At 43.3% G+C, this 23,623-nt stretch overlaps 1 protein-coding gene across 3 annotated transcripts in view; it reads left to right on the top strand.

Annotated features, from left to right (window-relative positions):
• PCSK6 (proprotein convertase subtilisin/kexin type 6) overlaps positions 1–23,623 on the top strand; it is a 284,703-nt gene that overhangs the window by 68,361 nt on the left and 192,719 nt on the right. For all 3 annotated transcript variants that reach the window (XR_012251328.1, XM_073653390.1, XM_073653391.1), the window contains exon 2: positions 9,809–9,913. Coding sequence is in view for 2 of the 3 variants with exons in the window: in XM_073653390.1 (XP_073509491.1) it covers positions 9,809–9,913 (105 nt within the window). In the remaining variant the exon portion in view is untranslated. The remainder of the gene's footprint in view (positions 1–9,808; positions 9,914–23,623) is intronic.

Raw genomic sequence — 23,623 nt, 5'->3', positions numbered from 1 at the left:
GACTCCTCTGCTTGCAGTCTGTCTTCCCCCTGCAACAAGAGGTACGGCCCCGGCAGTTCCGGATCCCTTGCTCTGAAAGCACTTACACCCCGGTCTTCCCCCTTACACAGCTCTACCAAAGTAGGTGGCTCGAGTGTGATGGGGACATTTTTCATGCCAGTCTTGATGAATCTGGGCCAATATTTTTAAAATTGCTTAAACTCGTTGCCTGGTCACAAGGTATCGATGTGCACCCCCAGTCAAAGTATAGCAGCAACAGCTGGGTATTTTAGAACAGTGATTATTCTCTGCAGTACCCAGCAGTGGGAGCTACTTTTATAATTGCGTTGTGCATTGCAGCACTGTTCAGTGTACTGCCAGCTGTTGGAGCAAATAACAACTGATCGGTGTAAGTACCGGGTTTCAGACCCTCATCAATTAGATATTAATGACCTATCATGAGGACTAGACAACACATTCAGAGTTCAGCGTATTCTTTCTGTTCTTGCAGGTTTAGGGATTTATTGACAGATGGTCATTTTCTACAATATACTGCTGGAGGCCTCGATAAGGCAAAATGGCAACACTGTACACCAGACACGTTGACAAGGCTCTGTATGAGGATCCCTTCCACTCTGGTCTCTGAGCAATTACTCAATCCGTTCCTTGAGACTTGATTAGTTTGACACTTTTTCTTAACAATAAATGGCATGCCCAGGATTAGAAAAAGATGCTTTTTCTTTTTTGAAACATTTCAGTGCTATGGTTTGTGTGGTCTTGCAGTTCGGTCTAATAAACTTGCATAAAAATGAGAATTTAATGCTAGGCCCTGCAATACATGGTCTTTTTTTTGTTTCAAAAGACTTTTGGCAAATGTGGCATAGTGAAAATTTTGCAGAATTGGCATGTTAAGTTTGGTGCAATTTGCAATCTTTTGAGGGCTTAATTTCCTCTAAAATAATGGCATGCCTTAATTTAATGTGTTGGCCACTCTTTCTTTTGTCAGACTTGGCGGTTGTCTTCAGTTGTTACATGGATAAAATTGCATAGAGCTTGAAAAAATAAGCAGATTTGCAGACTACTTATTAAAATCCTCTCAGTTCTTAATAATGGATTTTTAAATTCTACGGTTTATAGGTTATTGCATCTGAGTGTCTGGTTACTTTATCAAGGAATGTTCGCCACTTGCAGGCTCTATACTTTAGAGTCTACAAGTGCCACATTTTCTAGCTTAAGTTCCTTCTTCGCTTTTCCTAACAGCATGGGAGATGGCTCAATGTGAACCAGTGACAGAGTCAAGCCACTAATCCAAATGGTCAGTCTTCAGGAGCGCACCGTTCCCAGCAACCTGAAGGTAGTGTAACAGTACACGCCTGAACACAAAAGGATTGAACATTCCTTTAAAGAACCACTCCAATTTTTTTTTTTTTTTACAGAGCTGGAGTGACGCTTTAAATGTAAGCCCCCTGCCCCTAGTCATATACTCACCCTCTGGCATCTTCACCTTTTTCCGGTGCCGCTCCGGTCCTGCGACGCCATCTTGTGAGCGCAGCTTCCGACTGTCCGGAAGTCAGAAGCTACGTCACAAGAGCTCAATGCAAGTCTGAGAGCCAGAACGAGGCTCAGACTTGTATTGAAAAGTGAGCTCCGCGTAGCCCAATGAAACACTGGAGCTGCTGACAGGTCACTTTTCACCGGAGAATGACTGGATTGACGCTGGAAAGCTAAGGCAGTGGCAGGTGAGTATGAGACGGGGCAGGGAATTGCATTTAAAACACCACTCCAGCAGTGCAATAAAAAACCACTGGAGTGGTGGTTTAAAATAAAATCACACCCTTTCATGAGTTACACTATGTATATTCATCCTATATACAGATGATGACTCATTCTTGCATAAATACCATTTCCAGTATATACTATAAATTAACCGGTTCCCGACCGCCCACTGTACATAAACGTCGGCGCTGCCTGGGCTCTGTGCAGCGCCGACGTTTAAAAACGGTGGGTGGTCCCGCAGCGCTCAGGACCCCCAGGGTCCTGCTAGCGCTGCGGTACCGGTTCAGAGCGATGGCTCTGACATGTGGCATCATGGGGACCTGATTGGATCAGGTCCCCATGATGTTAACCTGTTCCTATCTTCTAGATGCCGCGATCCATAGCGATCGCGGCATTTAAAAGATAGTGACAACCGGTGGTCGGCGATCAGGACCCCCCACATACCTGCCAGCGGCGGGGATCCCGGTGCTGTGACCTCTGACATCATCGAGACCTGATTGGCTGGTGTGACGCTGACATCATCGAGACCTGAGCCAATCAGAGAGATCACCAGGGAAGTTTGTTTTAGCAACAAACTTTCCCGGGCGATCTGCCTGATAAATACACTGTTTCTCCTCCCATCTCAGTGAGAGAGCAGAGAAGAAACACTGTGACAAGAGCTGTCAGCCTTGCCACAGTAAAAGTGAAAAAAATAAAATAAAAAAGAAAGTAAGAGTTAGGGTTAGTCAGTCCAGTCAGTCCAGTCAGGTCCGTTTAGTCAGGTCCGTTTAGTCAGGTCCGTTTAGTCAGGTCCGTTTAGTCAGGTCCGTTTAGTCAGGTCCGTTTAGTCAGGTCCGTTTAGTCAGGTCCGTTTAGTCCGGTCAAAAAATATAAAAATAAAATGGCCCGTCAGACTTATACCGCAGAAGGTGTATGCCCTGCTGTGTTCTGACACTGATGACAGTGCAATCTCAGATGGAGATATGGATTTTGAGGGCTTTAGTAGCGGCGACACTGAGAGCTCAGAAATGAGCAGTGATTCTGTTCCATCCTCAAGCCCAAGGACCAGTACAGCAATAGGGGCAAATAGCGCTACTGGAGAAACGTCTCCAAATCAGGGAACACTGCCCAGTACAAGCGCTGTCCCTGCTACTAGTGAATTGGCGCACGCCAGTGTACAAGGGGCGGTGCCACATGATCTAGCATTTCCCAGATGGGAGGCTTCGGATTCGGCTGCTCCATTCAGCCCTGATTTCAACGCCATTCCTGGTATAAATGTGGAGGTGGAAGATTTTATATGCATCCCAATTCATAAGCCAGAATCCCCGATCTTACTATGCTAGGGCAAATTTATGGACACCAACTAATGTCCCGGAAATTAAAAAATTTTTAGGACTTACATTTGCCATGGGGCTTGTTAAAAAACCGAGCATTCGATCCTACTGGTCCAACCACCCAGTTCAAGCCACCCCTATGTTTTCAGTCGTTCTGCCTAGGACCCGTTATGAAATGCTCATGCGGTTTTGGCATTTTAACGACAATAGTCAATGCCTGCCCAGAAATGCCCCAGAACATGACAGGTTATATAAAATTAGACCCATCATTGAAAATTTGTCAGAAAAATTCTTAAGCCTCTACACCCCAACACAAAATATTTCTATAGATGAGTCCCTTGTAAAATTCAAAGGAAGACTGCACCTCAAGCAATTTATCCCATCTAAAAGGGCAAGGTTTGGAATAAAGATCTATAAAATGTGCGAAAGTTCAACCGGATATACATCCGCTTTCCGCATATATGAGGGGACAGATAGCCAGCTAAACCCACCAGGATGCCCTACTTATCTGGGGACATCTGGAAAAATTGTTTGGGAGCGGATAAGTCCATTTTTTCAAAAAGGCTACAATCTATATGTGGACAATTATTACACCAGCATACCCCTATTTAAAAGTCTGGTTGAACACAACATCGGGGCTTGTGGGACCATCCGTAAAAACCGTCAGGGGTTTCCACAACCATTGGTCAACCAAAAGTTTCAAAAGGGGCAGTCAGGGGCTGTACGCAACGGAGAGCTGCTTGCCCTGAAATATAGGGATAAGCGGGATATTTTTGTCCTCAGCTCGATCCACACAGATGCCACAAGGGCCACTGTAGAACTAGGATCCACCACTCCGAAGCAAAAACCTGTGTCAGTCATTGACTACAACAAACACATGGGGGGTGTGGACCTTGCAGACCAGGTTCTACAGCCATACCAGGTATCAAGAAAGTCCTATACCTGGTATAAAAAGTTGGTTATTTGTTTCAGGTGGCCACATACAATTCTTTTGTGTTGTACAAAAAAGCAGGAAATTCAGATCCTTTTCTTGATTATCAAGAAAAGGTAATTGAAAATCTTGTCTTTCAAAGTGTTAGCCCCGCTCATCCATTAGAATCTGAGGATGTGAAAAGACTCACTGAGCGACATTTTATTGCACTTATTCCAGCAACGGAAACAAGAAGGAACCCCCAGAAAAGATGCCGTGTATGTACTAAGAGAGGAATGAGGCGTGATACCCGCTACTATTGCCCACAATGCCCATCATTGCCAGCCTTATGCGTCACTGACTGCTTTAAAATCTTCCACACAGAACCACGTTTTTAAACTGTAAAAATGTATCCCAATTTGTCATTCAAACATTTGGTTCATTTAGTGAATGACACATTCGAGTAGAGCTCACTTAATTTCCAGGGGGGGTTCTCCAGAATCTAAACCTTCCATTGCGTGCTTGTTTCTGGAAATCATCCATTGAGTTAAAATGGTCACTAAACCCATAGATGAATTCCCAGAGGGGTGTCATTTCCAAAATGGGGTCACTTCAGGGGGGATTCTTTAGCTCTGGTACTCTGAAAAGTGCCAGAACAGCATAATCCCCCCTGAAGTGACCCCATTATGGAAATGACACCTCTGTGGGAATTCATCTATGGGTTTAGTGACCATTTACCTACTTATTTTCCCACCACTAGATTAATTTATACAGAGGAGTAGATTGTAAAATTCGGTCACTTGTTGTGGGTTTCCTCTGTTTAGGCACCTCAGGGGCTCTCCAAATGCAACATGGCGTCCGCTATCCATTCCAGTCAAATTTCCATTCCAAAAGTCAAATGGCGCTCCTTACCTTCCGAGCCATGCCGTGCGCCCAAACAGTGGCTTTGCTCCACATATGGGGTATCAGCGTGCTCAGGAGAAATTGCACAACACATTTTGGGGTCCATTTTTTCTGGCTGCCCTTGTGAAAATTAAAAATTTGAGGCTAAAGTAGCAGTTTTGTGTTAAAAATGTGTTTTTTTATTTTCACACTTCAACATTATAAAATTCTGTGAAGCCCCTGGGGGTTCAAGGTGCTCACCACACATCTAGATAAATTCCTTAAGGGGTCTAGTTTCCAAAATGGGGTCACTTGTTGGGGGTTTCCTCTGTTTAGGCACCTCAGGGGCTCTCCAAATGCAACATGGCATCCGCTATCGATTACAGTCAAATTTCCATTCCAAAAGTCAAATGGCGCTCCTTACCTTCCAAGCCATGCCGTGCGCCCAAACAGTGGCTTTGCTCCACATATGGGGTATCGGCGTGCTCAGGAGAAATTGCACAACACATTTTAGGGTCCATTTTTTCTGGCTGCCCTTGTGAAAATTAAAAATTTGAGGCTAAAGTAGCAGTATTGTGAAAAAAAGTTAAATGTTCATTGTTTTCTTCCACATTCCAAAAATTCCTGTGAAGCACCTGAAGGGTTAATAAACTTCTTGAATGTGGTTTTGAGCACCTTGAGGGGTGCAGTTTTTAGAATGGTATCACTTTTGGGTATTTTCTGTCATAAAGACTCCTCAAAGTCACTTCAAATAAGATGTGGTCCCTAAAAAAAATGTTTTTGTAAATTTTGTTGTAAAAATGAGAAATTGCTGGTCAACTTTTAACCCTTATAACTTCCTAACAAAAAAAAATTTTGGTTCCAAAATTGTGCTGATGTGAAGTAGACATGTGGGAAATGTTATTTATTAACTATTTTGTGTGACATATCTCTCTGATTAAAGGGCATGAAAATTCAAAGTTTGAAAATTGCAAAATTTTCAAAATTTTCGCCAAATTTCCGATTTTTTTCACAAATAAACGCAAGTGATATCGAAGAAATTTTACCACTATCATGAAGTACAATATGTCACAAAAAAACATCTCAGAATCAGGGGGATCCGTTGAAGCGTTCCAGAGTAATTACCTCATAAAGTGACAGTGGTCAGAATTGAAAAAATTGGCCCGGTCACGAAGGCAAAAACAGGCTCTGGCGCGAAGTGGTTAAAACAAACATCACCCCTATAAAATAGAAAGAAAATGTTATTCAAATATATCCTGAAAATCAAGTATTCAGTATTCATTATTTTTGAGTATATAAATGTGCTAATGGCTCCCACTAATACTAATTAGGCCTAATTGGTATAACTCGCTTTAGTATGTGATGTGTTGCAGATTCTAGAGCTCTTATGAGTTCTAAACTAGGATCTATAGCCTAGGTTCAGATATAAATATATCTTCCCAATGCATCACATTAGAAAAGTCTCCTTCAATAGTGGTTGATAAATTAAAGAATACCTTTATATCCTTGAATGAAAATCTAGAAACTAAAGGAACATATTTCCATGTGTGAGCCCAGAATTTACCTTTTACGTAATGGTGTAGATTTAGGCAGAGGAGTCTCCTCAGTAAGCCCCTTTCCCAATATAGGAGCTGCTTTCTAGAAAGCATCCATTTTGACTTAGAGTTTGTCCACTACTTTTACAGTGATGTGATGACCTATCCTTAGGAGAAGTTATCAATATGTGGCCAGGGTCTGACACCTGGCATTCCCGCCTATCAGTTGTTATCGGTGTCTGTGGCCGCCGGCCGAAAGTACTCACTTGCCGAGCTTCTCAGTCTTCTGATATTGGCCGAGGCTTGGTATTACACATCCACCTCCTATTCAAATCAATAGGAGGCGGATGTGTAGTACCCTGCGGCAACCACTATCAGACGCCCAGCTCAGCAAGTGAGTACTTCCAGCTGGTGGCCACCGCTGTCGACCCCGATAACAGCTGATCGGTAGGGGTGCCGGGTGTCGGACCCCGACCGATCAGACATTGATGACCTGTTCTAAGGATATGTCATCAATGTAATAGTGGACAACCTCTTTAAGCATCAGATGCCCCCCCTATAATGTCCATAGGTCCTAACGGTGCATATGGCAGGTGTCTCACTTTCTAATGGATTCAGTTTAGAGTAAAATAGTTTTTTGTGGAGAACGATGTAAAAGTTAAATAAAAACCTTGAAAAATGCCTATTATTTTTATTTTTTTGTAAATTTGGATTTTTTTCAGCTTTTCACCAATACTGATGAAATAAAAATAACAAAGCAAAGTATTTTTATATTTATATCACGGTAGTACATTTCCAGATCATTTCAGGACCACAGTGTACACTACTTATAAGTGGTTTTATCACAATAAATCTATGTTGAAACTGTTTCTTTCATTAAGTATTACCAGACTAATTAGATAGGAGTGTTGCTTCAGATGTCTTCAAACCTTCGTTTTAAAGATGACTACTGCCAAGAAAAATAATTTTTTTTTCCTATGGCGGTGGAATCCTTTCCAGCAATGAGTGCTAATTAATTGGTTGCCTACACGTTGCTTGTTGGAACGTGTTTTCCAAGGATGATTTGTCCTTTGATACAATTAGCTGTGTGTATCCTTGAAATTTTTCAAAAGTCTTTTCAAATGAATGAAAAATAAAAGATGTTAACTATTTGGTGGTCCAGGTGGACGTATTTTGTGTATTACATTTTGAGTCTATTAGTTAAATGTGAGTAAAGTATGTTGGAGACTTGAGCTGGATTCACACATCCATGTTTCACAGTCTGAGAATACGTGTATGAGGCAGTTGAGTTTGGGGCAGGAGATCCGCAACTACATAGCTGGACTTTCTCCTTGCAGCCACACTTCCACTTAAAGGGGTTGTCCACTACTTGGACAACCCCTTCTCAGTCACCATAGTTTCCCCCATGTAATCTAATAGCAGCTATCTTCTGGTGTGGTTGCTGTTCCAGTGATCTTGGTGCCTGCTGTCCTAGGGCTTTGCGGATGATATCATGTGAGCCATGCAGCAAATCTACTCTCTTCCTTTGTCTGAAACGAACACCCGGAAAAAGTTAGAGCTGCAACTGCCTTTTGACTTCCTCTAAATGTTAGTTCTGTCTGAAGAAAGGGGCACCCGCAGCCGGTACCACGGTTATTTTACTTGGGGGGTGGGGTTAAAGTAGTGCTTGAGAAGGATTTGTCTGAGTAATTGGACAACCTCCTTTGTCTGACCAAGCTTCTTGTTAACCAAATTATGTAGGAGTAAAATTATAAATCGCTAACAAACTTCTTTACCTCCCAAGAGCAATTATGAACCAATGGTACAGGGTCTTGATAATAGTTCATAGTAATGTAACAGATGGGCAAGGTTGTTCTCGACTCCAGCTCCTAAAGTCTATTTCTCATGCTGCAATAAAGTCATTAAAATTAAGATTAAAGGGGTGGCCTGAAGGCAAAGCATTTTTGTCCTAGCTACCGATCTATTTAGTCCCATAATCTAAGCCATTTTCGAATATGCTTGCTTTAAAAATTTCCTACTAATTCCTAACTACTCTAACAGCTTTAGTATTTTTTTTTCTCTACTTCCTGTCTGATGACTATTCGTTTGAGTATCCCAAGTGCACGCTGGAATTCTCAAATGAAGCATCATCGGGGCAGAGGCTGCGGTCACGGTCACTGCCCCCTCCTTGAAACGAAACGTCATCAGTGACATTCATTTCAGGGGCGGAGCTGGTCCCTGTTGTGTCCCTGCGCTGCCCCTGAGAGTCTCCCCCAGTGCCCTGTGTGATGAGCGCAGCATCCGGTCTGTTGTCGGTATAGATAAATAGTAATAAGCTGGCAGTAGAGCGGTGTGACTATGCCCAATGTGCAGTAGGATTAACACTGCCCCTGCAAGTGACGTCTCTGGTCTCTGCCGGGAATAGTGACACCGCTCTTCTGCCGGCTTATTATTATTTATACCGACAACAGACCGGACGCTGCGCTCAACACACAGGGCACTGGGGGAGACACTGCACAAGGGAGACGCACAGGGACCGCACTGCCCCTGAAACGAGCACCACTGATGACGTTTCCTTTCAGGGAGGGAACAAGGGCTGTGACAATGACCGCAACCTCTGCCCCCTGCTCTGATGACGCTTTGTTTGAGTACCCCAGGATTCACTGGAATGGTCATTACACAGGAAGTAGAAAAAAAACCTCACAAGCTGTTAGTGTAGTTAAAGAATAGTAAGACATTTTTAAACCAAGTATATTAGAAAACAGCTTAGATTATGGGACTAAATGGGGAGTTAAAAGAAAAATGTTTTGCCCTCAGACCACACCTTTTAAAACAATTTGGAAAATTTATGCTAACAGGTTAACATGACAACCTTGTGAGTAAAAGAATTGTTATATAGTGGTCACCCCTTCGGCATTAATTTGAGAGAACTTCCCTTTCTGGGTAATGACAGGTCCACTGAAGTAATTCAAACTAACTATACAGTATATTGCCATCTACCCCACCAGGCTCTGGATCCACATTTCTCACAAGACGCTATTGTGGCCTATATTGCTTCTACTACTCGGAATCCATACTAGGTATACAGGCAGTGGTATAACTAGAAGATCGTGGATCCAATGCAAAATCTCCTGCAGGACTCCAGTTATCACAGGCATTTATAGTACTGATCTTTTCATATGGGTTTAAGGGACCCCCATTCCTAGGCTCCAGGGCACAGGTACAACCACAACCCGTGCATCCACTATAGTTGAACTTCTGTAAGTAAAGATGCTCATAAAATTACTAACTTGCAAACCATGGTGTCTATCTGTTTCCTGGACCCCAGTAAGTGTGACTCAAGGTATTAAATACAACAAACATTATTCTTCTGTTTCCATACACGTGTAGATGTGTTATGATTTTAGTAACCTTTTTGCATTTTTTTTTTTCAGATTGGAAATCTTGAAAATTACTACCATTTTTATCACAGCAGGACCATTAAGAGGTCTACCTACAGCAGCAGAGGAACACACAATTTTCTTCAAATGGATCCAGATGTAAGTAATGACAGTCTTCAGTAATTGATGGTGGCTGAGGATGTCCTGGTTTCTGAATAATCTGAGCTTTTTATTGTAGTTATTTTATGTAACCTTTATGATAAATGTATACACTTTGTAAATATGGTTTCTCAATTTTACTTACACCTTTTAAAGCTGTGTATAATGGCTCAAATATATTCAAATGCATTAATTTACATTTACTTAATCCATGTGCATCAATTTTACAAAAATAATGTAACAAACCTTCAGGACCGGGCCAGTGCAAATATTTATTTTTTTTTGGGCGAATGTAAAGCAAAATAGGAATTGCAGGTTTATTTTTCACGTTTTTTTTTACGACCTCAAAGGACTGCTTAAAAAACTCTTTAAGTTGCGTTCCTGTCGCTGTAGAAATTTATTTTTATGTATTTAACACTTTTTTTTTTCCCCCAAAAGGGTTGGGGCTAGAAACTGCAGTTAAGACTGACTGGCCCATTTTTTTTTTATTTTTTTTTGTGTTTCTTTCCGCACACTACTACCCACAAGGTCTTAAAAGATCTTTAGGATAGGTTGAGGGGCTGGGAGGGGAATGGACATTTCAACATATTAAAGGGGTTCGCCCCTACTACCTATACTCACTTCCTGCGCTTGTGCCGTTCCAGCGTTGTCAGCACTCCCGGTCCTGGAGCTCTGGTGCGGTGGAATGACACGTGGTGCCTGGCGCCCAATCAGCGCTGGCGTCACTGTACCCGCTTACGTACGGCTTGAACATGAAGAGGAAGTCGGAGATCAACTGCGGCCCGGACTTCCTTTTCATGTTTAATCTGCACGCAGGGGGGGACGCCAGTTCTGATTGGGCGCCGGTGTCACATGTCACAACAACAGCCCCGGGTAAAGCGAGTTGTGACACTGCGGGAACGGTGCCAGTATGGGAGGTAAGTATAGGCTTTATTTTATTGGGGCCAAACATTTTGTTCAAGAAGGGGTTGTCCTAGTAGTGGACAACCCCTTTAATGCATTCTTTTTATTGCGGATTTCTCCTGTAACTGGGGTTTGCATATTAGCCCCAGTTACAGGGGAAATGCAGCCTCCTGCATACGTAGCCAAACTGACTGAGTCTCCTGGGACTCCTACTCTTTCCCTACTACCCAGCGATCAAATGGCAGCACTTCTTATACTGTATAATACAGTACTTGTTCAACATGGTGCATTAAGCAATTTGGAAGGCATAGATGGTAATAAACCATCTCTGCCTTCTCTATGGGGAGTCCGACTGTGTCTGACAGCTGGCTCTCCACTCCTGCAGCTGTATGCTCGTGCAAGCAGCTCACTCTACATTGACGTTTTAGAATGTCACTGCAGAGTAAAGTTTAGACCAATTAGACATTTACAGTCTATGGGCTGTCTGGAAATGTTTAAAAACCCTAAATCAGTGCTCTGATGCCACAGACTATAGCTGAAGGGCACTGATGTTCTGTTTCTCGTAGGAGAGTGTTCTGCTTTGCAACTAAAATTTGTATGAATTCAGTAAAGGTTCTTTATTCATGAAGTCAAGATATGTTGTAGATCCAAGTTATTGACCAGGAATAGTAATGTTTAAGATGTTGGGTAAGCCCAAGTCCTATGATTACTCCCTTGAATTTTTTTTTTTCGCTTTTCCCCACACAACCAAACATACTAACGATGTCTTTCTATAAAACATCCTATAATTTAGTTTTATATACATACAATCCATAGGATGTACTTGTAATGGACATCAGTTGTTGGGTTGTTTTGGAAGCCAACACATGGATTTCTTCTAGACCTATTCAGTGAATTCATAGGGGGACAAATGCGGATTTTTTTTTTGCAATAAATTTGTATGGATATGTGCTTACATACTCTGCACAAGTAGAGAAGGAGAACTTGTTCCCAACCGGGAGTCTAACGACTGTGGCCGCAGAGGTTGCAACAGTGACCGGGCCAGTGCAGATGGTGGCCCACCGACGCCAGTACAAACTTCGACTGGATCGTTGCATGCACATTTAGCTCAAGTGTATTGCAGCGCAGAGACCCTTCGGGTCTGTGTGCGGCAATATGCGCTACAGGCTAATCAGAAGCCAGTAGCTAATGTTGGCGTGCACAGCAGTGACGTCATGTGCTCCTGTCGCTTGCACGCTGAAGTCAGCTGCCGTCTTCAGAAGAGGATGCCGCGTGGCGGGAAGGTGAGTAGAATTTTGTTCTTTTTTCTATGCATTAAAGAACAGAGGCAGATTGGGGGAAATATACCAGGATGTGGCCCAGGATAAGGGACATACAAGTGCTTCTCACTAAATTAGAATATCATCAAAAAGGTAATTTATTTCAGTTCTTCAATGCAAAAAGTGAAACTCATATATTATATAGATTCATTGCAAACAGAGTGATCTATTTCAAGTGTTTATTTCTGTTAATGTTGATGATTATGGCTTACAGCCAATGAAAACACAAGTCATTATCTCAGTAAATTAGAATGATTATCAAAAAACACCTGCAAAGGCTTTCTAAGCATTTAAAAAGGTCCCTTAGTCTGTTTCAGTAGGGTCCACAATCATGGGGAAGACTGCTGACTTGACAGATGTCCAGAAGACAGTCATTGACACACTCCACAAGGAGGGCAAGCCACAAAAGGTCATTGCTAAAGGAGGTTATACCAGGTTGGGGGATATACAGTACAGAACAAAAGTTTGGACACACCTTCTCATTTAAAGATTTTTCTGTATTTTCATGACTATGAAAATTGTACATTCACACTGAAGGCATCAAAACTATGAATTAACACATGTGGAATTATATACTTAACAAATAAGTGTGAAACAACTGAAAATGTCTTTTATTCTAGGTTCTTCAAAGTAGCCACCTTTTGTTAGGATGACTGCTTTGCACACTCTTGGCATTCTCTTGATGAGCTTCAAGAGGTAGTCACCAGAAATGGTTTTCACTTCACAGGTGTGCCCTGTCGGGTTTAATAAGTGGGATTTCTTGCCTTATAAATGGGGTTGGGACCATCAGTTGTGTGGTGCAGAAGTCTGGTGGATACACAGCTGATAGTCCTACTGAATAGACTGTTAGCTGCTTTTTCTTGCCATAATACAAATGCTAAGTAAAGAAAAACGAGTGGCCATCATTACTTTAAGAAATGAAGATCAGTCAGTGCGAAAAATTGGGCAAACTTTGAAAGTGTCCCCAAGTGCAGTTGCAAAAACCATCAAGCGCTACAAAGAAATTGGCTCACATGAGGACCGCCCCAGGAAAGGAAGACCAAGAGTCACCTCTGCTTCTGAGGATAAGTTTATCGAAGTCACCAGCCTCAGAAATCGCAGGTTAACAGCAGCTCAGATTAGAGACCAGGTCAATGCCACACAGAGTTCTAGCAGCAGACATCTCTTCAACAACTGTTAAGAGGAGACTTTGTGCAGCAGGCCTTCATGGTAAAATAGCTGCTAGGAAACCACTGCTAAGGACAGGCAACAAGCAGAAGAGACTTGTTTGGGCTAAAGAACACAAGGAATGGACATTAGACCAGTGGAAATCTGTGTTTTGGTCTGATGAGTCCAAATTTGAGATCTTTGGTTCCAACCACCGTGTCTTTGTGCGACGCAGAAAAGTGAACGGATGGACTCTACATGCCTGGTTCCCACCGTGAAGCATGGAGGAGGAGGTGTGATGGTGTGGGGGTGCTTTGCTGGTGACACTGTTGGGGATTTATTCAAGACTGAAGGCATACTGAACCAGCATGGCTACCACAGCATCGTGCAGCGGCATGCTATTCCATCCGGTTTGCGTTTAGTTGGACCATCATTTATTTTTCAACAGGACTATGACTCCAAACACACCTGCAGGCTGTGTAAGGGCTATTTGACCAAGAAGGAGAGTGATGGGGTGCTGCGCCAGATGACCTGGCCTCCACAGTCACCAGACCTGAACCCAATCAAGATGGTTTGGGGTGAGCTGGACCGCAGAGTGAAGGCAAAAGGGCCAACAAGTGCTAAGCATCTCTGGGAACTCCTTCAAGATTGTTCGAAGACCATTTCTGGTGACTACCTCTTGAAACTCATCAAGAGAATGCCAAGAGTGTGCAAAGCAGTCATCAAAGCCAAAGGTGGCTACTTTGAAGAACCTAGAATATAAGACATATTTTCAGTTGTTTCACACTTTTTTGTTTAGTATATAATTCCACATGTGTTAATTCATAGTTTTGATGCCTTCAGTATGAATGTACAATTTTCATAGTCATGAAAATACAGAAATTTCTTTAAATGAGAAGGTGTGTCCAAACGTTTGGTCTGTACTGTATATATAATATCTCTCTATCAGGATGGCGGGGCCCTTCCAAATCTTGCACCGCACTGGAGCCTGTCAGACTCTAGTTACATCACCTTCCCCAACTCTGCTTATGTACACTCAGAAGCAACAGCATGGAGGACATTCTTCAATGGCACTGAGCAGTTTTGCAGCATTGGGCGAGAGAGAACTTACTAGAAGCAGCATCTCTCTGTGTCTCTCTGCCATCAGCTGTTTCCTCATCTTCCTCCTCTTCTCTTTATAGACTAAAAATGAGCAGGAACTTTAACTTGATTTCTCATTGAATTAATACTGTCTTTTTTCACAGCACCACAGGAGGTTGCCTCCCCATCCTAATTGGGGACAGGAAACACAAGAGGATTAAATAGCCCTCTCCCTCCCTCCATCCTCTATAGTTTTTCCTGTCCCTAGGGATGAATAGGTTATTCCTGGAGTGCTGTGGCCGGTGAGCAGTCACACTATTCTGTTACCTGTCTAACCTAGGCAACCTGGGATCGATCATCCCACACCTTTCTTCCCTGCACTGCCCCCCCTCCGGAGAGTGGGACCACACCATCCTCCTGCACCCTGAACAATGCTGGATGGTTTGGGGCTGGGGGCCTCCCGTAGCCTCCCTGCCTGGCACTACATAGTCTCCTCTTCCGCGCTGTCTCTGGCATGCTGGATCGAAGGAAAGGGCGCGACTTCACTTCCGGGTTGCATTTCACGATGGAGCACATTTGGCGGGAAATTTGAATTTGGACTACAAATGCATAGGACCTGACTTAGGAAGAGGGGAGATGTCATCCCATCGGATAAGAGCACTGTCACTGTATTTGGGATAAAAGGACCCTGACTGAAAACACCATAAGGTAGGACTGAAGTTCTAGTGATGGAGAGCGTGTCTTCCTTTAGAGCTGCATCTATAGAGCCCAGTGCAAACCTTGGCCCAATGAGTATATCTGGTAAGGGTAGGTCCGATTTGGTACAGGATCCTTCCTTATGGCATCCCCCTTTTTCTTTTAGGAACACAAGGATCCTGCTCCAAAGTCCAAAGAGAAAGCTACAAGTCGCAAATGTGTTACTTGTAATAAAAAGCTTCCATCTACCCACAAAAAAAGCTCTATGCCAACTGTGCATGGAGAAAATCATCAGGGATGAACAACCCTCTTTGATGAGAGGTTAGAGGAATGGTGCTGCAGAAGATCCAATCATCCTTAGCCACTTTCTCCCAAACCTATGTGTGGGGGTTTTTCAGGTTCAAAAAAAGGAAATTTGCCCCAGAAGATAGCTCAGACTCGGATGTGGAAATATCTGTTAGAGGAATGGTTGGAAGAAGGTGAAATTACTCCGAATTATAGTGCTGAACAGGATGATAAAAAATGTTTATTTTTTTCTTAAGACATGGAGGACCTGTTACTCGCTGTTAGGAATACCATGGGAGTAGAAGTGGAGAAAACGTCCCTCACAGTCCAGGATAAGATGTTCAGGGGGTTTAAAATCAACAAGGAAGATGGTGTTCCCCATCCATGACAATGTTCAGAATTTAATTCTGGATGAATTGGAGTTCCTGGAAAGGCTGAACATCCCAGGAGATCTGAAAGACAGTTTCCATCTGGGTGAGGACATATCCAAGTGCCGGATGGAAATTCCTAAGGTGGATATCCAGGTGGCCAGGGTAAACAAGAGACTACCTGGCCCATTAAAGATTCCTCTCAACTTAAGGATCCACTAGACTTCAAAATGGATAGTCTGTTGAGAAAGTCTTGGGAGACATCTGCGGCCACTTTGAGAACAAGCGTCGCGTCCACCTGCGTCACAAGAGCCATGTTCCGTTGGTTACAACAGATGGAGGATCATATCAAGGGAGGCAACCCTAGAGAAGATCTACAGGCCTCATTACCCCTTTTACAGAAAGCTACAGGATTCCTAGCGGATGCCTCCGCAGAGTCCGTCCGGATAGCAGCAAGAGCTTCAGTTCTCTCAAACACCACCAGAAGAGCTCTTTGGTTAAAAATGTGGAGCGGGGACATTCTATCCAAATCAAAATTAAGCCCTTCAGAGGAGAGTACGTGTTTTGTCCAGCTCTGGATGATTTGTTAGAGAAAGTGACAGGTAAATCTCTTCCCAAGCTTAATAGACCATTTCGTCCTCCATAGACTCAAAATCCTCAATATAGAGGGAAAGGTAAAACAGGACATTGGAGCTACCCCAAAGGGTTAAGAGGAAAGAGTGTCTTTCAGAATGTTGGTTTTATAAAATAATGACGCCAAACAAGTTGGGTGTGGAATTTCAAGGTTCTTCTCCCAGTGGCAGAAGATAACGTCTGATCGAAAAATTCTAGACTCAGTCAGGGTGGGAATATAAAATAGAGTTCTCTTCCTTTCCCCCCGCAGAGACTGTAAGTAACATCTCTTCCATCAATGAAATTACAAAAGATCCTAGAGTTAGAACTCCAGGGGATGCCAACGTCCGCAGTGATCTCTCCTGTTCCAGAAGCAGAACAGGGCAAGAGCCGTTATTACCGATTTTGTTCCTTGTAAAAAAAAAAAAAAAAAAACAACAAATGGGGCTTAGAGAGTCATTATGAACCTGAAACTACTGAATGAGTACAGAAGGTTCAAAATGGAGTCTGTAAAATCTACAGTCCCGTTAATTGGCAAGGACTTGGTCATGGCTACTATAGATCTTACTACCATGTACCCATTCATTCAGATTATCAGAGATATTTAAGATTTGCGGTTACCCTAAATCAAAAAGTATTCTACTTTTAGTTCAGGGTCCTTCCCTTCGGGATTTCTTCACATCCCCAAAACTTTACAAAAATCATGGCAGAGGTGGTAACATTTATCAGGAAGGAAAATATTTGTATAATCCCTCCCTTACCTAGATGATTTCCTCATCATAGCTCCATTGGTTCCCTGTCTCAAAGACAAACTCCTCCAGTCAGCTCTACGCACTCTAACGTCTTTAGGTTGGATCATAACTCAGGAGAAATCCGGTTCTGACTCCTTCGACCAAAAAGGTCTTCTTGTGGATCATCTTAGATTCTCAGGACCAGATATCCTCACTTCCAGTGACCAAGCAGATACATGTAAGATCCAAGATTCGTATCCTAAGGAGCCAAAAGAAGGTATCCATAAGATTCGCAATGTTCGTCCTGGGGTCGATGATGGCATTTATACAAGGGTTCGCCAGAATTTCATCCTTTCTCACTGGGACAAAACTCCCGACGCACTTGGCACGAGAATCTCCCTTCCTCTCAAAGTAAAAATATCTCTCGACTGGTGGCTCAACCAAGAAAATCTGAAATTCAACACACTCCCTCTTCAATAACATCAGATGCCAGCAAGAGAGTTTTGGGAGTGGTTACATCTCAGGTCCTCTTCCAATGAGTCTGGCCAAAAGGGATGGACGGCCAGTCCACAAACTTCAGGGAATTGAGAGCTGAAGAAGAAGCACTCAGAGCAACAAGATCTGGACTTCAGGGAACTCATGTCAGAATTTATTCAAGCAATATGACCTCAGTGGCCCACCTACATAATCAGGGCAGCACAAAGTACAAGAACTTCAGCTTGGCCTATACATTCCCTCCAATTCCTTTTCTACCAAGAACATTGCAAAAGATCAGAACAGAGCGAGTCATCACCATTCTGATCACTCCTCTGTGGCGAAAGAGGAGCTGGTTTAGGGCTTTGAGCTTTTTGAACTTTCTGAACTCAGAGGAGCCTCTTATCCTTCCTCCAGACCACAACTTGCTACATCGGGGTCCAATTTTTCATCAGGTTTCCCAGAGCTTGTGCTTGGCAGCCTGGCTTGAGGCCTCAATCATGAGAGCTAGAGGTCTCTCAGATGATGTCATCAATACTCTACAAAAAAGCAGGAAACTGGTCACTAATGCCATCTAATCTAATATTTGGAGGACCTGCTCTGCGTGGTATGGAACTACCCCCATTGATCTGCTTCATCTTGATATTGCCAGGATATTGGACGACTTACAGGACGGCCTTTGAAAATGGTTAAGTCGTAGTACTCTGAAGGTCCACATGTAAGCCCTGAGTTCGTTCTTTGACCAGAATTTGGCAAACCACCAATGGATAAAGAGGTTTATGACAGCAGCATCTAGAATATGTCCAATGAATATAGTACTGAAAGGTCTGACTAGCCAGCCCTTTGAACTTATGGCCTAAATTCAAATGGACAAATTATCCTGGATGGTGGCTCTATTGGTAGCAGTTACTAGAGCAAGAGAATGGGTAAGATCCAGGCCCTACCCATTAGGAAACCTTATCTAAAAATCCTGGAGGACAGGGTAGTTCTTTGCCTAGACCCTTCTTTCTTAGCAAAAGTAACATCTGATTTCCATATGTCCTAACAAATAATCCTTCCTTATTTTTGTCAGAACCCAACAGACATAAGAGAAACAGAGTTCCATTCTTTAGTTGTTCGGACAACCATCCTCTACTATACAGTACAGACCAAAAGTTTGGACACACCTCATTTAGAGATTTTTCTCTATTTTCATGACTATGAAAATTGTACATTCACACCGAAGGCATCAAAATTATGAATTAACACATGTGGAATTATATACTTAACAAAAAAAGTGTGAAACAACTGAAAATATGTCTTATATTCTAGGTTCTTCAAAGTAGCCACCTTTTGCTTTGATGACTGCTTTGCACACTCTTGGCATTCTCTTGATGAGCATCAAGAGGAGGTAGTCACCGGAAATGGTCTTCCAACAATCTTGAAGGAGTTCCCAGAGATGCTTAGCACTTCTTGGCCCTTTTGCCTTCACTCTGCGGTCCAGCTCACCCCAAACCATCTCGATTGGGTTTAGGTCTGGTGACTGTGGAGGCCAGGTCATCTGGCGTAGCATCCCATCACTCTCCTTCTTGGTCAAATAGCCCTTTACACAGCCTGCAGGTGTGTTTGGGGTCATTGTCCTGTTGAAAAATAAATGATGGTCCAACTAAACGCAAACTGGATGGAATAGCATGCTGCTGCAAGATGCTGTTTTAGCCATGCTGGTTCAGTATGCCTTTAATTTTGAATAAGTCCCCAACAGTGTCACCAGCAAAGCACCCCTACACCATTATACCTCCTCCTCCATGCTTCACGGTGGGAACCAGACATGTAGAGTCCATCTATTCACTTTTCTGCGTCGCACAAAGACACGGTGGTTGGAACCAAAGATCTCAAATTTGGACTCCTCAGACCAAAACACAGATTTCCACTGGTCTAATGTCCATTCCTTGTGTTCTTTAGCCCAAACAAGTCTCTTCTGCTTGTTGCCTGTCCTTAGCAGTGGTTTCCTAGCAGCTATTTTACCATGAAGGCCTGCTGCACAAAGTCTCCTCTTAACAGTTGTTGAAGAGATGTCTGCTGCTAGAACTCTGTGTGGCATTGACCTGGTCTCTAATCTGAGCTGCTGTTAACCTGCGATTTCTGATAAACTTATCCTCAGAAGCAGCGGTGACTCTTGGTCTTCCATTCCTGGGGCGGTCCTCATGTGAGCCAGTTTCTTTGTAGCGCTTGATGGTTTTTGCAACTGCACTTGGGGACACGTTCCAAGTTTTCCCAATTTTTCACACTGACTGACCTTCATTTCTTAAAGCAATGATGGCCACTCGTTTTTCTTTACTTAGCTGCTTTTTTCTTGCCATAATACAAATTCTAACAGTCTATTCAGTAGGACTATCAGCTGGGTATCCACCGAACTTCTGCACAACACAACTGATGGTCCCAATCCCATTTATAAGGCAAGAAATCCCACTTATTAAACCTGACAGGGCACACCTGTGAAGTGAAAACCATTTCCGGCGACTACCTCTTGAAGCTAATCAAGATCAAAAGAATGCCAAGAGTGTGCAAAGCAGTCATCAAAGCCAAAGGTGGCTACTTTGAAGAACCTAGAATATAAGACATATTTTCAGTTGTTTCACACTTTTTTGTTAAGTATATGATTCCACATGTGTTAATTCATAGTTTTGATGCCTTCAGTGTGAATGTACAATTTTCATAGTCATGAAAATACAGAAAAATCTTTAAATGAGGTGTGTCCAAACTTTTGGTCTGTACTGTATAAAACACTACCTTGGAAGAAAGCTCAAAACCTATTTGTCTAATACTGCGGAATAAATAAAGGGAGGAAAGCCTCCAAAAGATCACTGGCAAACTGGAGCAAGAGAGAAATCATAGTCATGTGAAAATCAGGACATATCTCCTCCTGAATCACTAAAAGCTCATTCCATTAGAGCCATGTCTGTCTCGTGGGCCGAAAGGGCCAGTGCATCCATTGAGCAAATCTGCAGAGCTGCTACCTGGTCCTCGGTCCATACCTTCGCTGAACACTATAGATTAGATTATATCTAATGTCTATAAAAGATTTAGCCTTTGGCAGGAAGGTCCTCCAGGCTATTGTCCCTCCCTAACGTTAGGGCCCCGTCACACTAAGCGATGCAGCAGCGATCCCGACAACGATACGACCTGTCAGGGATCGTTGCTGCATCGCTAATACATCGCTGGTGAGCTGTCAAACAGGCAGGCTCACCAGCGATCAGGGGAGCAGCGATATCGTGGAAAGAATCGTTCCACGATGTCCTGCTCCCGTTACCAGCCTGCTGCAAGCAGGAGCAGGCTGGTAACTATGGTAAACATCGGGTTACTAAGTGCGCGTGTGCCCCTAGTAACCCGCTGTTTACCATGGATACCACTCTGCTACGGTGCGCGGGAGCCTCCGTGCACCGTAGCAGAGTGGTATCCATGGTAAACAGCGGGTTACTAAGTGCGCGCGTGCCCCTAGTAACCCGATGTTTACCATAGTTACCAGCCAGATCGTTGGTCCCGCTGGTCACACACAGCGATGTGTGCTGGCCAGCGGGAGGCCAACGACCAAAAAATGGTCCAGGACACTTTGCAACGATCAGCGACCTCACAGCAGGGGCCTGATCGCTGCAAAGTGTCACACACAGCGACATCGCTGGTGAGGTCGCTGGTGAGTCACCAAAACCGTGACTCAGCAGCGATATCGCTATGTGAGACGGGGGCTTTATTCTTTGGTATTACTCCTGTGGTGCTGTCATAGAGGGGGATTAGAGAAAATAGAATTAAACTTACCGGTAATTCGGTTTCTACGTCTCTCCATGACAACATGGGTATTTACCTCCCTAAAAACGTTGTTTATTTGATTCCTTGTTAATAATTCAAGAATTAATACTGTGTGGTGCTTGGAAAAACACGGAGGATGGAGGGAGGGTGAGGGCTATTTAAACCTTTTGTGTTTCCTGTCACTAATTAAAATGGGGAGGCAACCTCCTGTGGTGCTGTCCTGAAGAGTCTTCGAAACAATTACCAGTAAGTGTAATTCTATTATCTCTGCCCCTCTGAAGACCAAATTTTAACAGTGAATGGAGTATGAGTGATGAGTGTGGGGTAGAGGAGAGGAGCCTCATAAGTAGACTTTTTTTTTTTTGGAACCAGATATATTACAAAGTGTCTTGTCACTGCATTTATTATTGAAAATATTAAAAGGATGATTACACTTTAAGGGTAGCATATCACCCGTCTGTTGTCCTAGTAGTCTAAATAACACAAAAACATATGGTATAGTGTGGCTGATGGATCAAAAAAAATGAGATACAGAGGGAATCGCTTTTCTTACCTCTTGTTGGTAAGAAATAGGAGAATGTGAGTGGCGCACTCAGAAAACCGCAAACTCATAATTACATTTTAAGGCTTTGTTAGCAAGAAAGAAAAACATATTTAAAAGGTTACTTTGAGAATACATAAATATATTATACATTTTGTTTATTGTGCAGTCCTTATTCTGTTTGAAGGTGCTGGTCAAGTTTTTTTGGTTTTGTTTTGGTATTATACTATTGGAGGTGGTGACTGCCTCCTTATTTGGCTGGGCTGAGCTCATCTCCTCAGACTACAGCTGTTTTTAATTAATACTAGATTTTACCACCCCTTTAATTTTGTAGGCTTTTAGCCCAGGAGAGGAATGCTTGATTAATATTAGGTTAGGTCTAATTGTCATGGCTGGTGGACTTTCATGAATCAGCCAATTTATGGACTAATCATCTTCATTTTTATAAGTATACTCTGTACAGCAGTAATGCAGTCCAAATTGTATCCATTCAGTGTTTGCATACATTTTTTTTTTTTTTTTTTTTTAATCGGAGCCATCAAAATTTTAAATGCACCAACAAAACATCAATTTTGTAGGTGTATGTGTGTATGTATATATATATATATATATATATATATATATATATATATATATATATATATGTGTGTGTGTGTGTATATATATATGTGTGTATGTATGTATGTATGTATGTATATATATATATATATATGTATGTATGTATGTATGTATGTATGTATGTATGTATGTATGTATGTATGTATGTATGTATGTATGTATGTATGTATGTATGTATGTATGTATGTATATGTATGTATGTGTGTATATGACGCTCGCAGCCCTGCCCTGGGAGATGGGGGGTACTCGGAGCCGGGTCAGATGTTTGGTGGGTTGCAGCCGTGGCCTGGACCCGTTCCGTGCCCAGGGCCGTCACATTAAAAAGGATGTAATGGGCTATCAGGGTTGAGTGGTTGCTATCGACTACGCCACCTGTGGTACCTGGTGAAGGCCACCAGCGCTGCTGCAGTCCTCTGAGGCGGGATGTTGTGGCAGCCGACGTTGATACTACTCCCCACAGGCGGAGCAGGGCCTCAGAGCAGAGACGAGGGTGGAGGGAGTCGTAGTGAAGGAGGTCTGGTGCTGTGCGGTGCAGAAATAGAGTCCAGAGGCCATAGGGGTCGACTTCCAGAGTTTTTACTCACGGTAGAGCGTGCAGCTGCAAGGCTTCTCCCTTCTCCTCACGGAGTTCTGCGGTCACCAGGAGCGGGGGTCCGACAACCTCCGAGTAATTCAAGTGCTTAATCAGGGCCCCGCACCTGAGTGTTCCTAGACTTCAGACTGAATCCTCTCCTGTCTGTGTGTGTGTAGGTAGGCCGGGTCTCCCTCTGGACTACGCTCAGAACAAGGGTACGGGTGGCGACTCCGCTCCTTCCGTTACCCGGTGGGATCCTCTGTGCCTGCTGGGCTTCCCTGACTAGGACGTAGAGTAGCAAAGTCAGGTGTCGGGGGCCGGTACCCCTCTTGCAGCCGGAATCCCTCTGACTAGGCCAGAATAGCGAGGACAGGTGGCGTATACCGCTCCGTCTGCATCCCCCTGGGATCCTTTTGCGGTGGAGCTAGACTCCTAAGTAGTGTTGAGCCACCCCCGTAGTGTTCGAGTTCGGTTCGGTTCGTCGAACACCCGTGTGTTCGTCGAACTGTTCGTCGAACACCTTCGAACACCGTTAAAACCAATGGCAGGCAAACAAAAACACATAGAAACACATAGAAAA

This window comes from Phyllobates terribilis, unplaced genomic scaffold (genome assembly GCF_046119375.1).
Source record: "Phyllobates terribilis strain yellow unplaced genomic scaffold, ASM4611937v1 Scaffold_11__3_contigs__length_659146591, whole genome shotgun sequence".
NCBI classification, from domain to species: Eukaryota; Metazoa; Chordata; class Amphibia; order Anura; family Dendrobatidae; genus Phyllobates; species Phyllobates terribilis.
The sequence above is the reverse complement of the archived record's forward strand: the minus strand, read 5'-3'. Positions and strand labels throughout refer to the sequence as shown.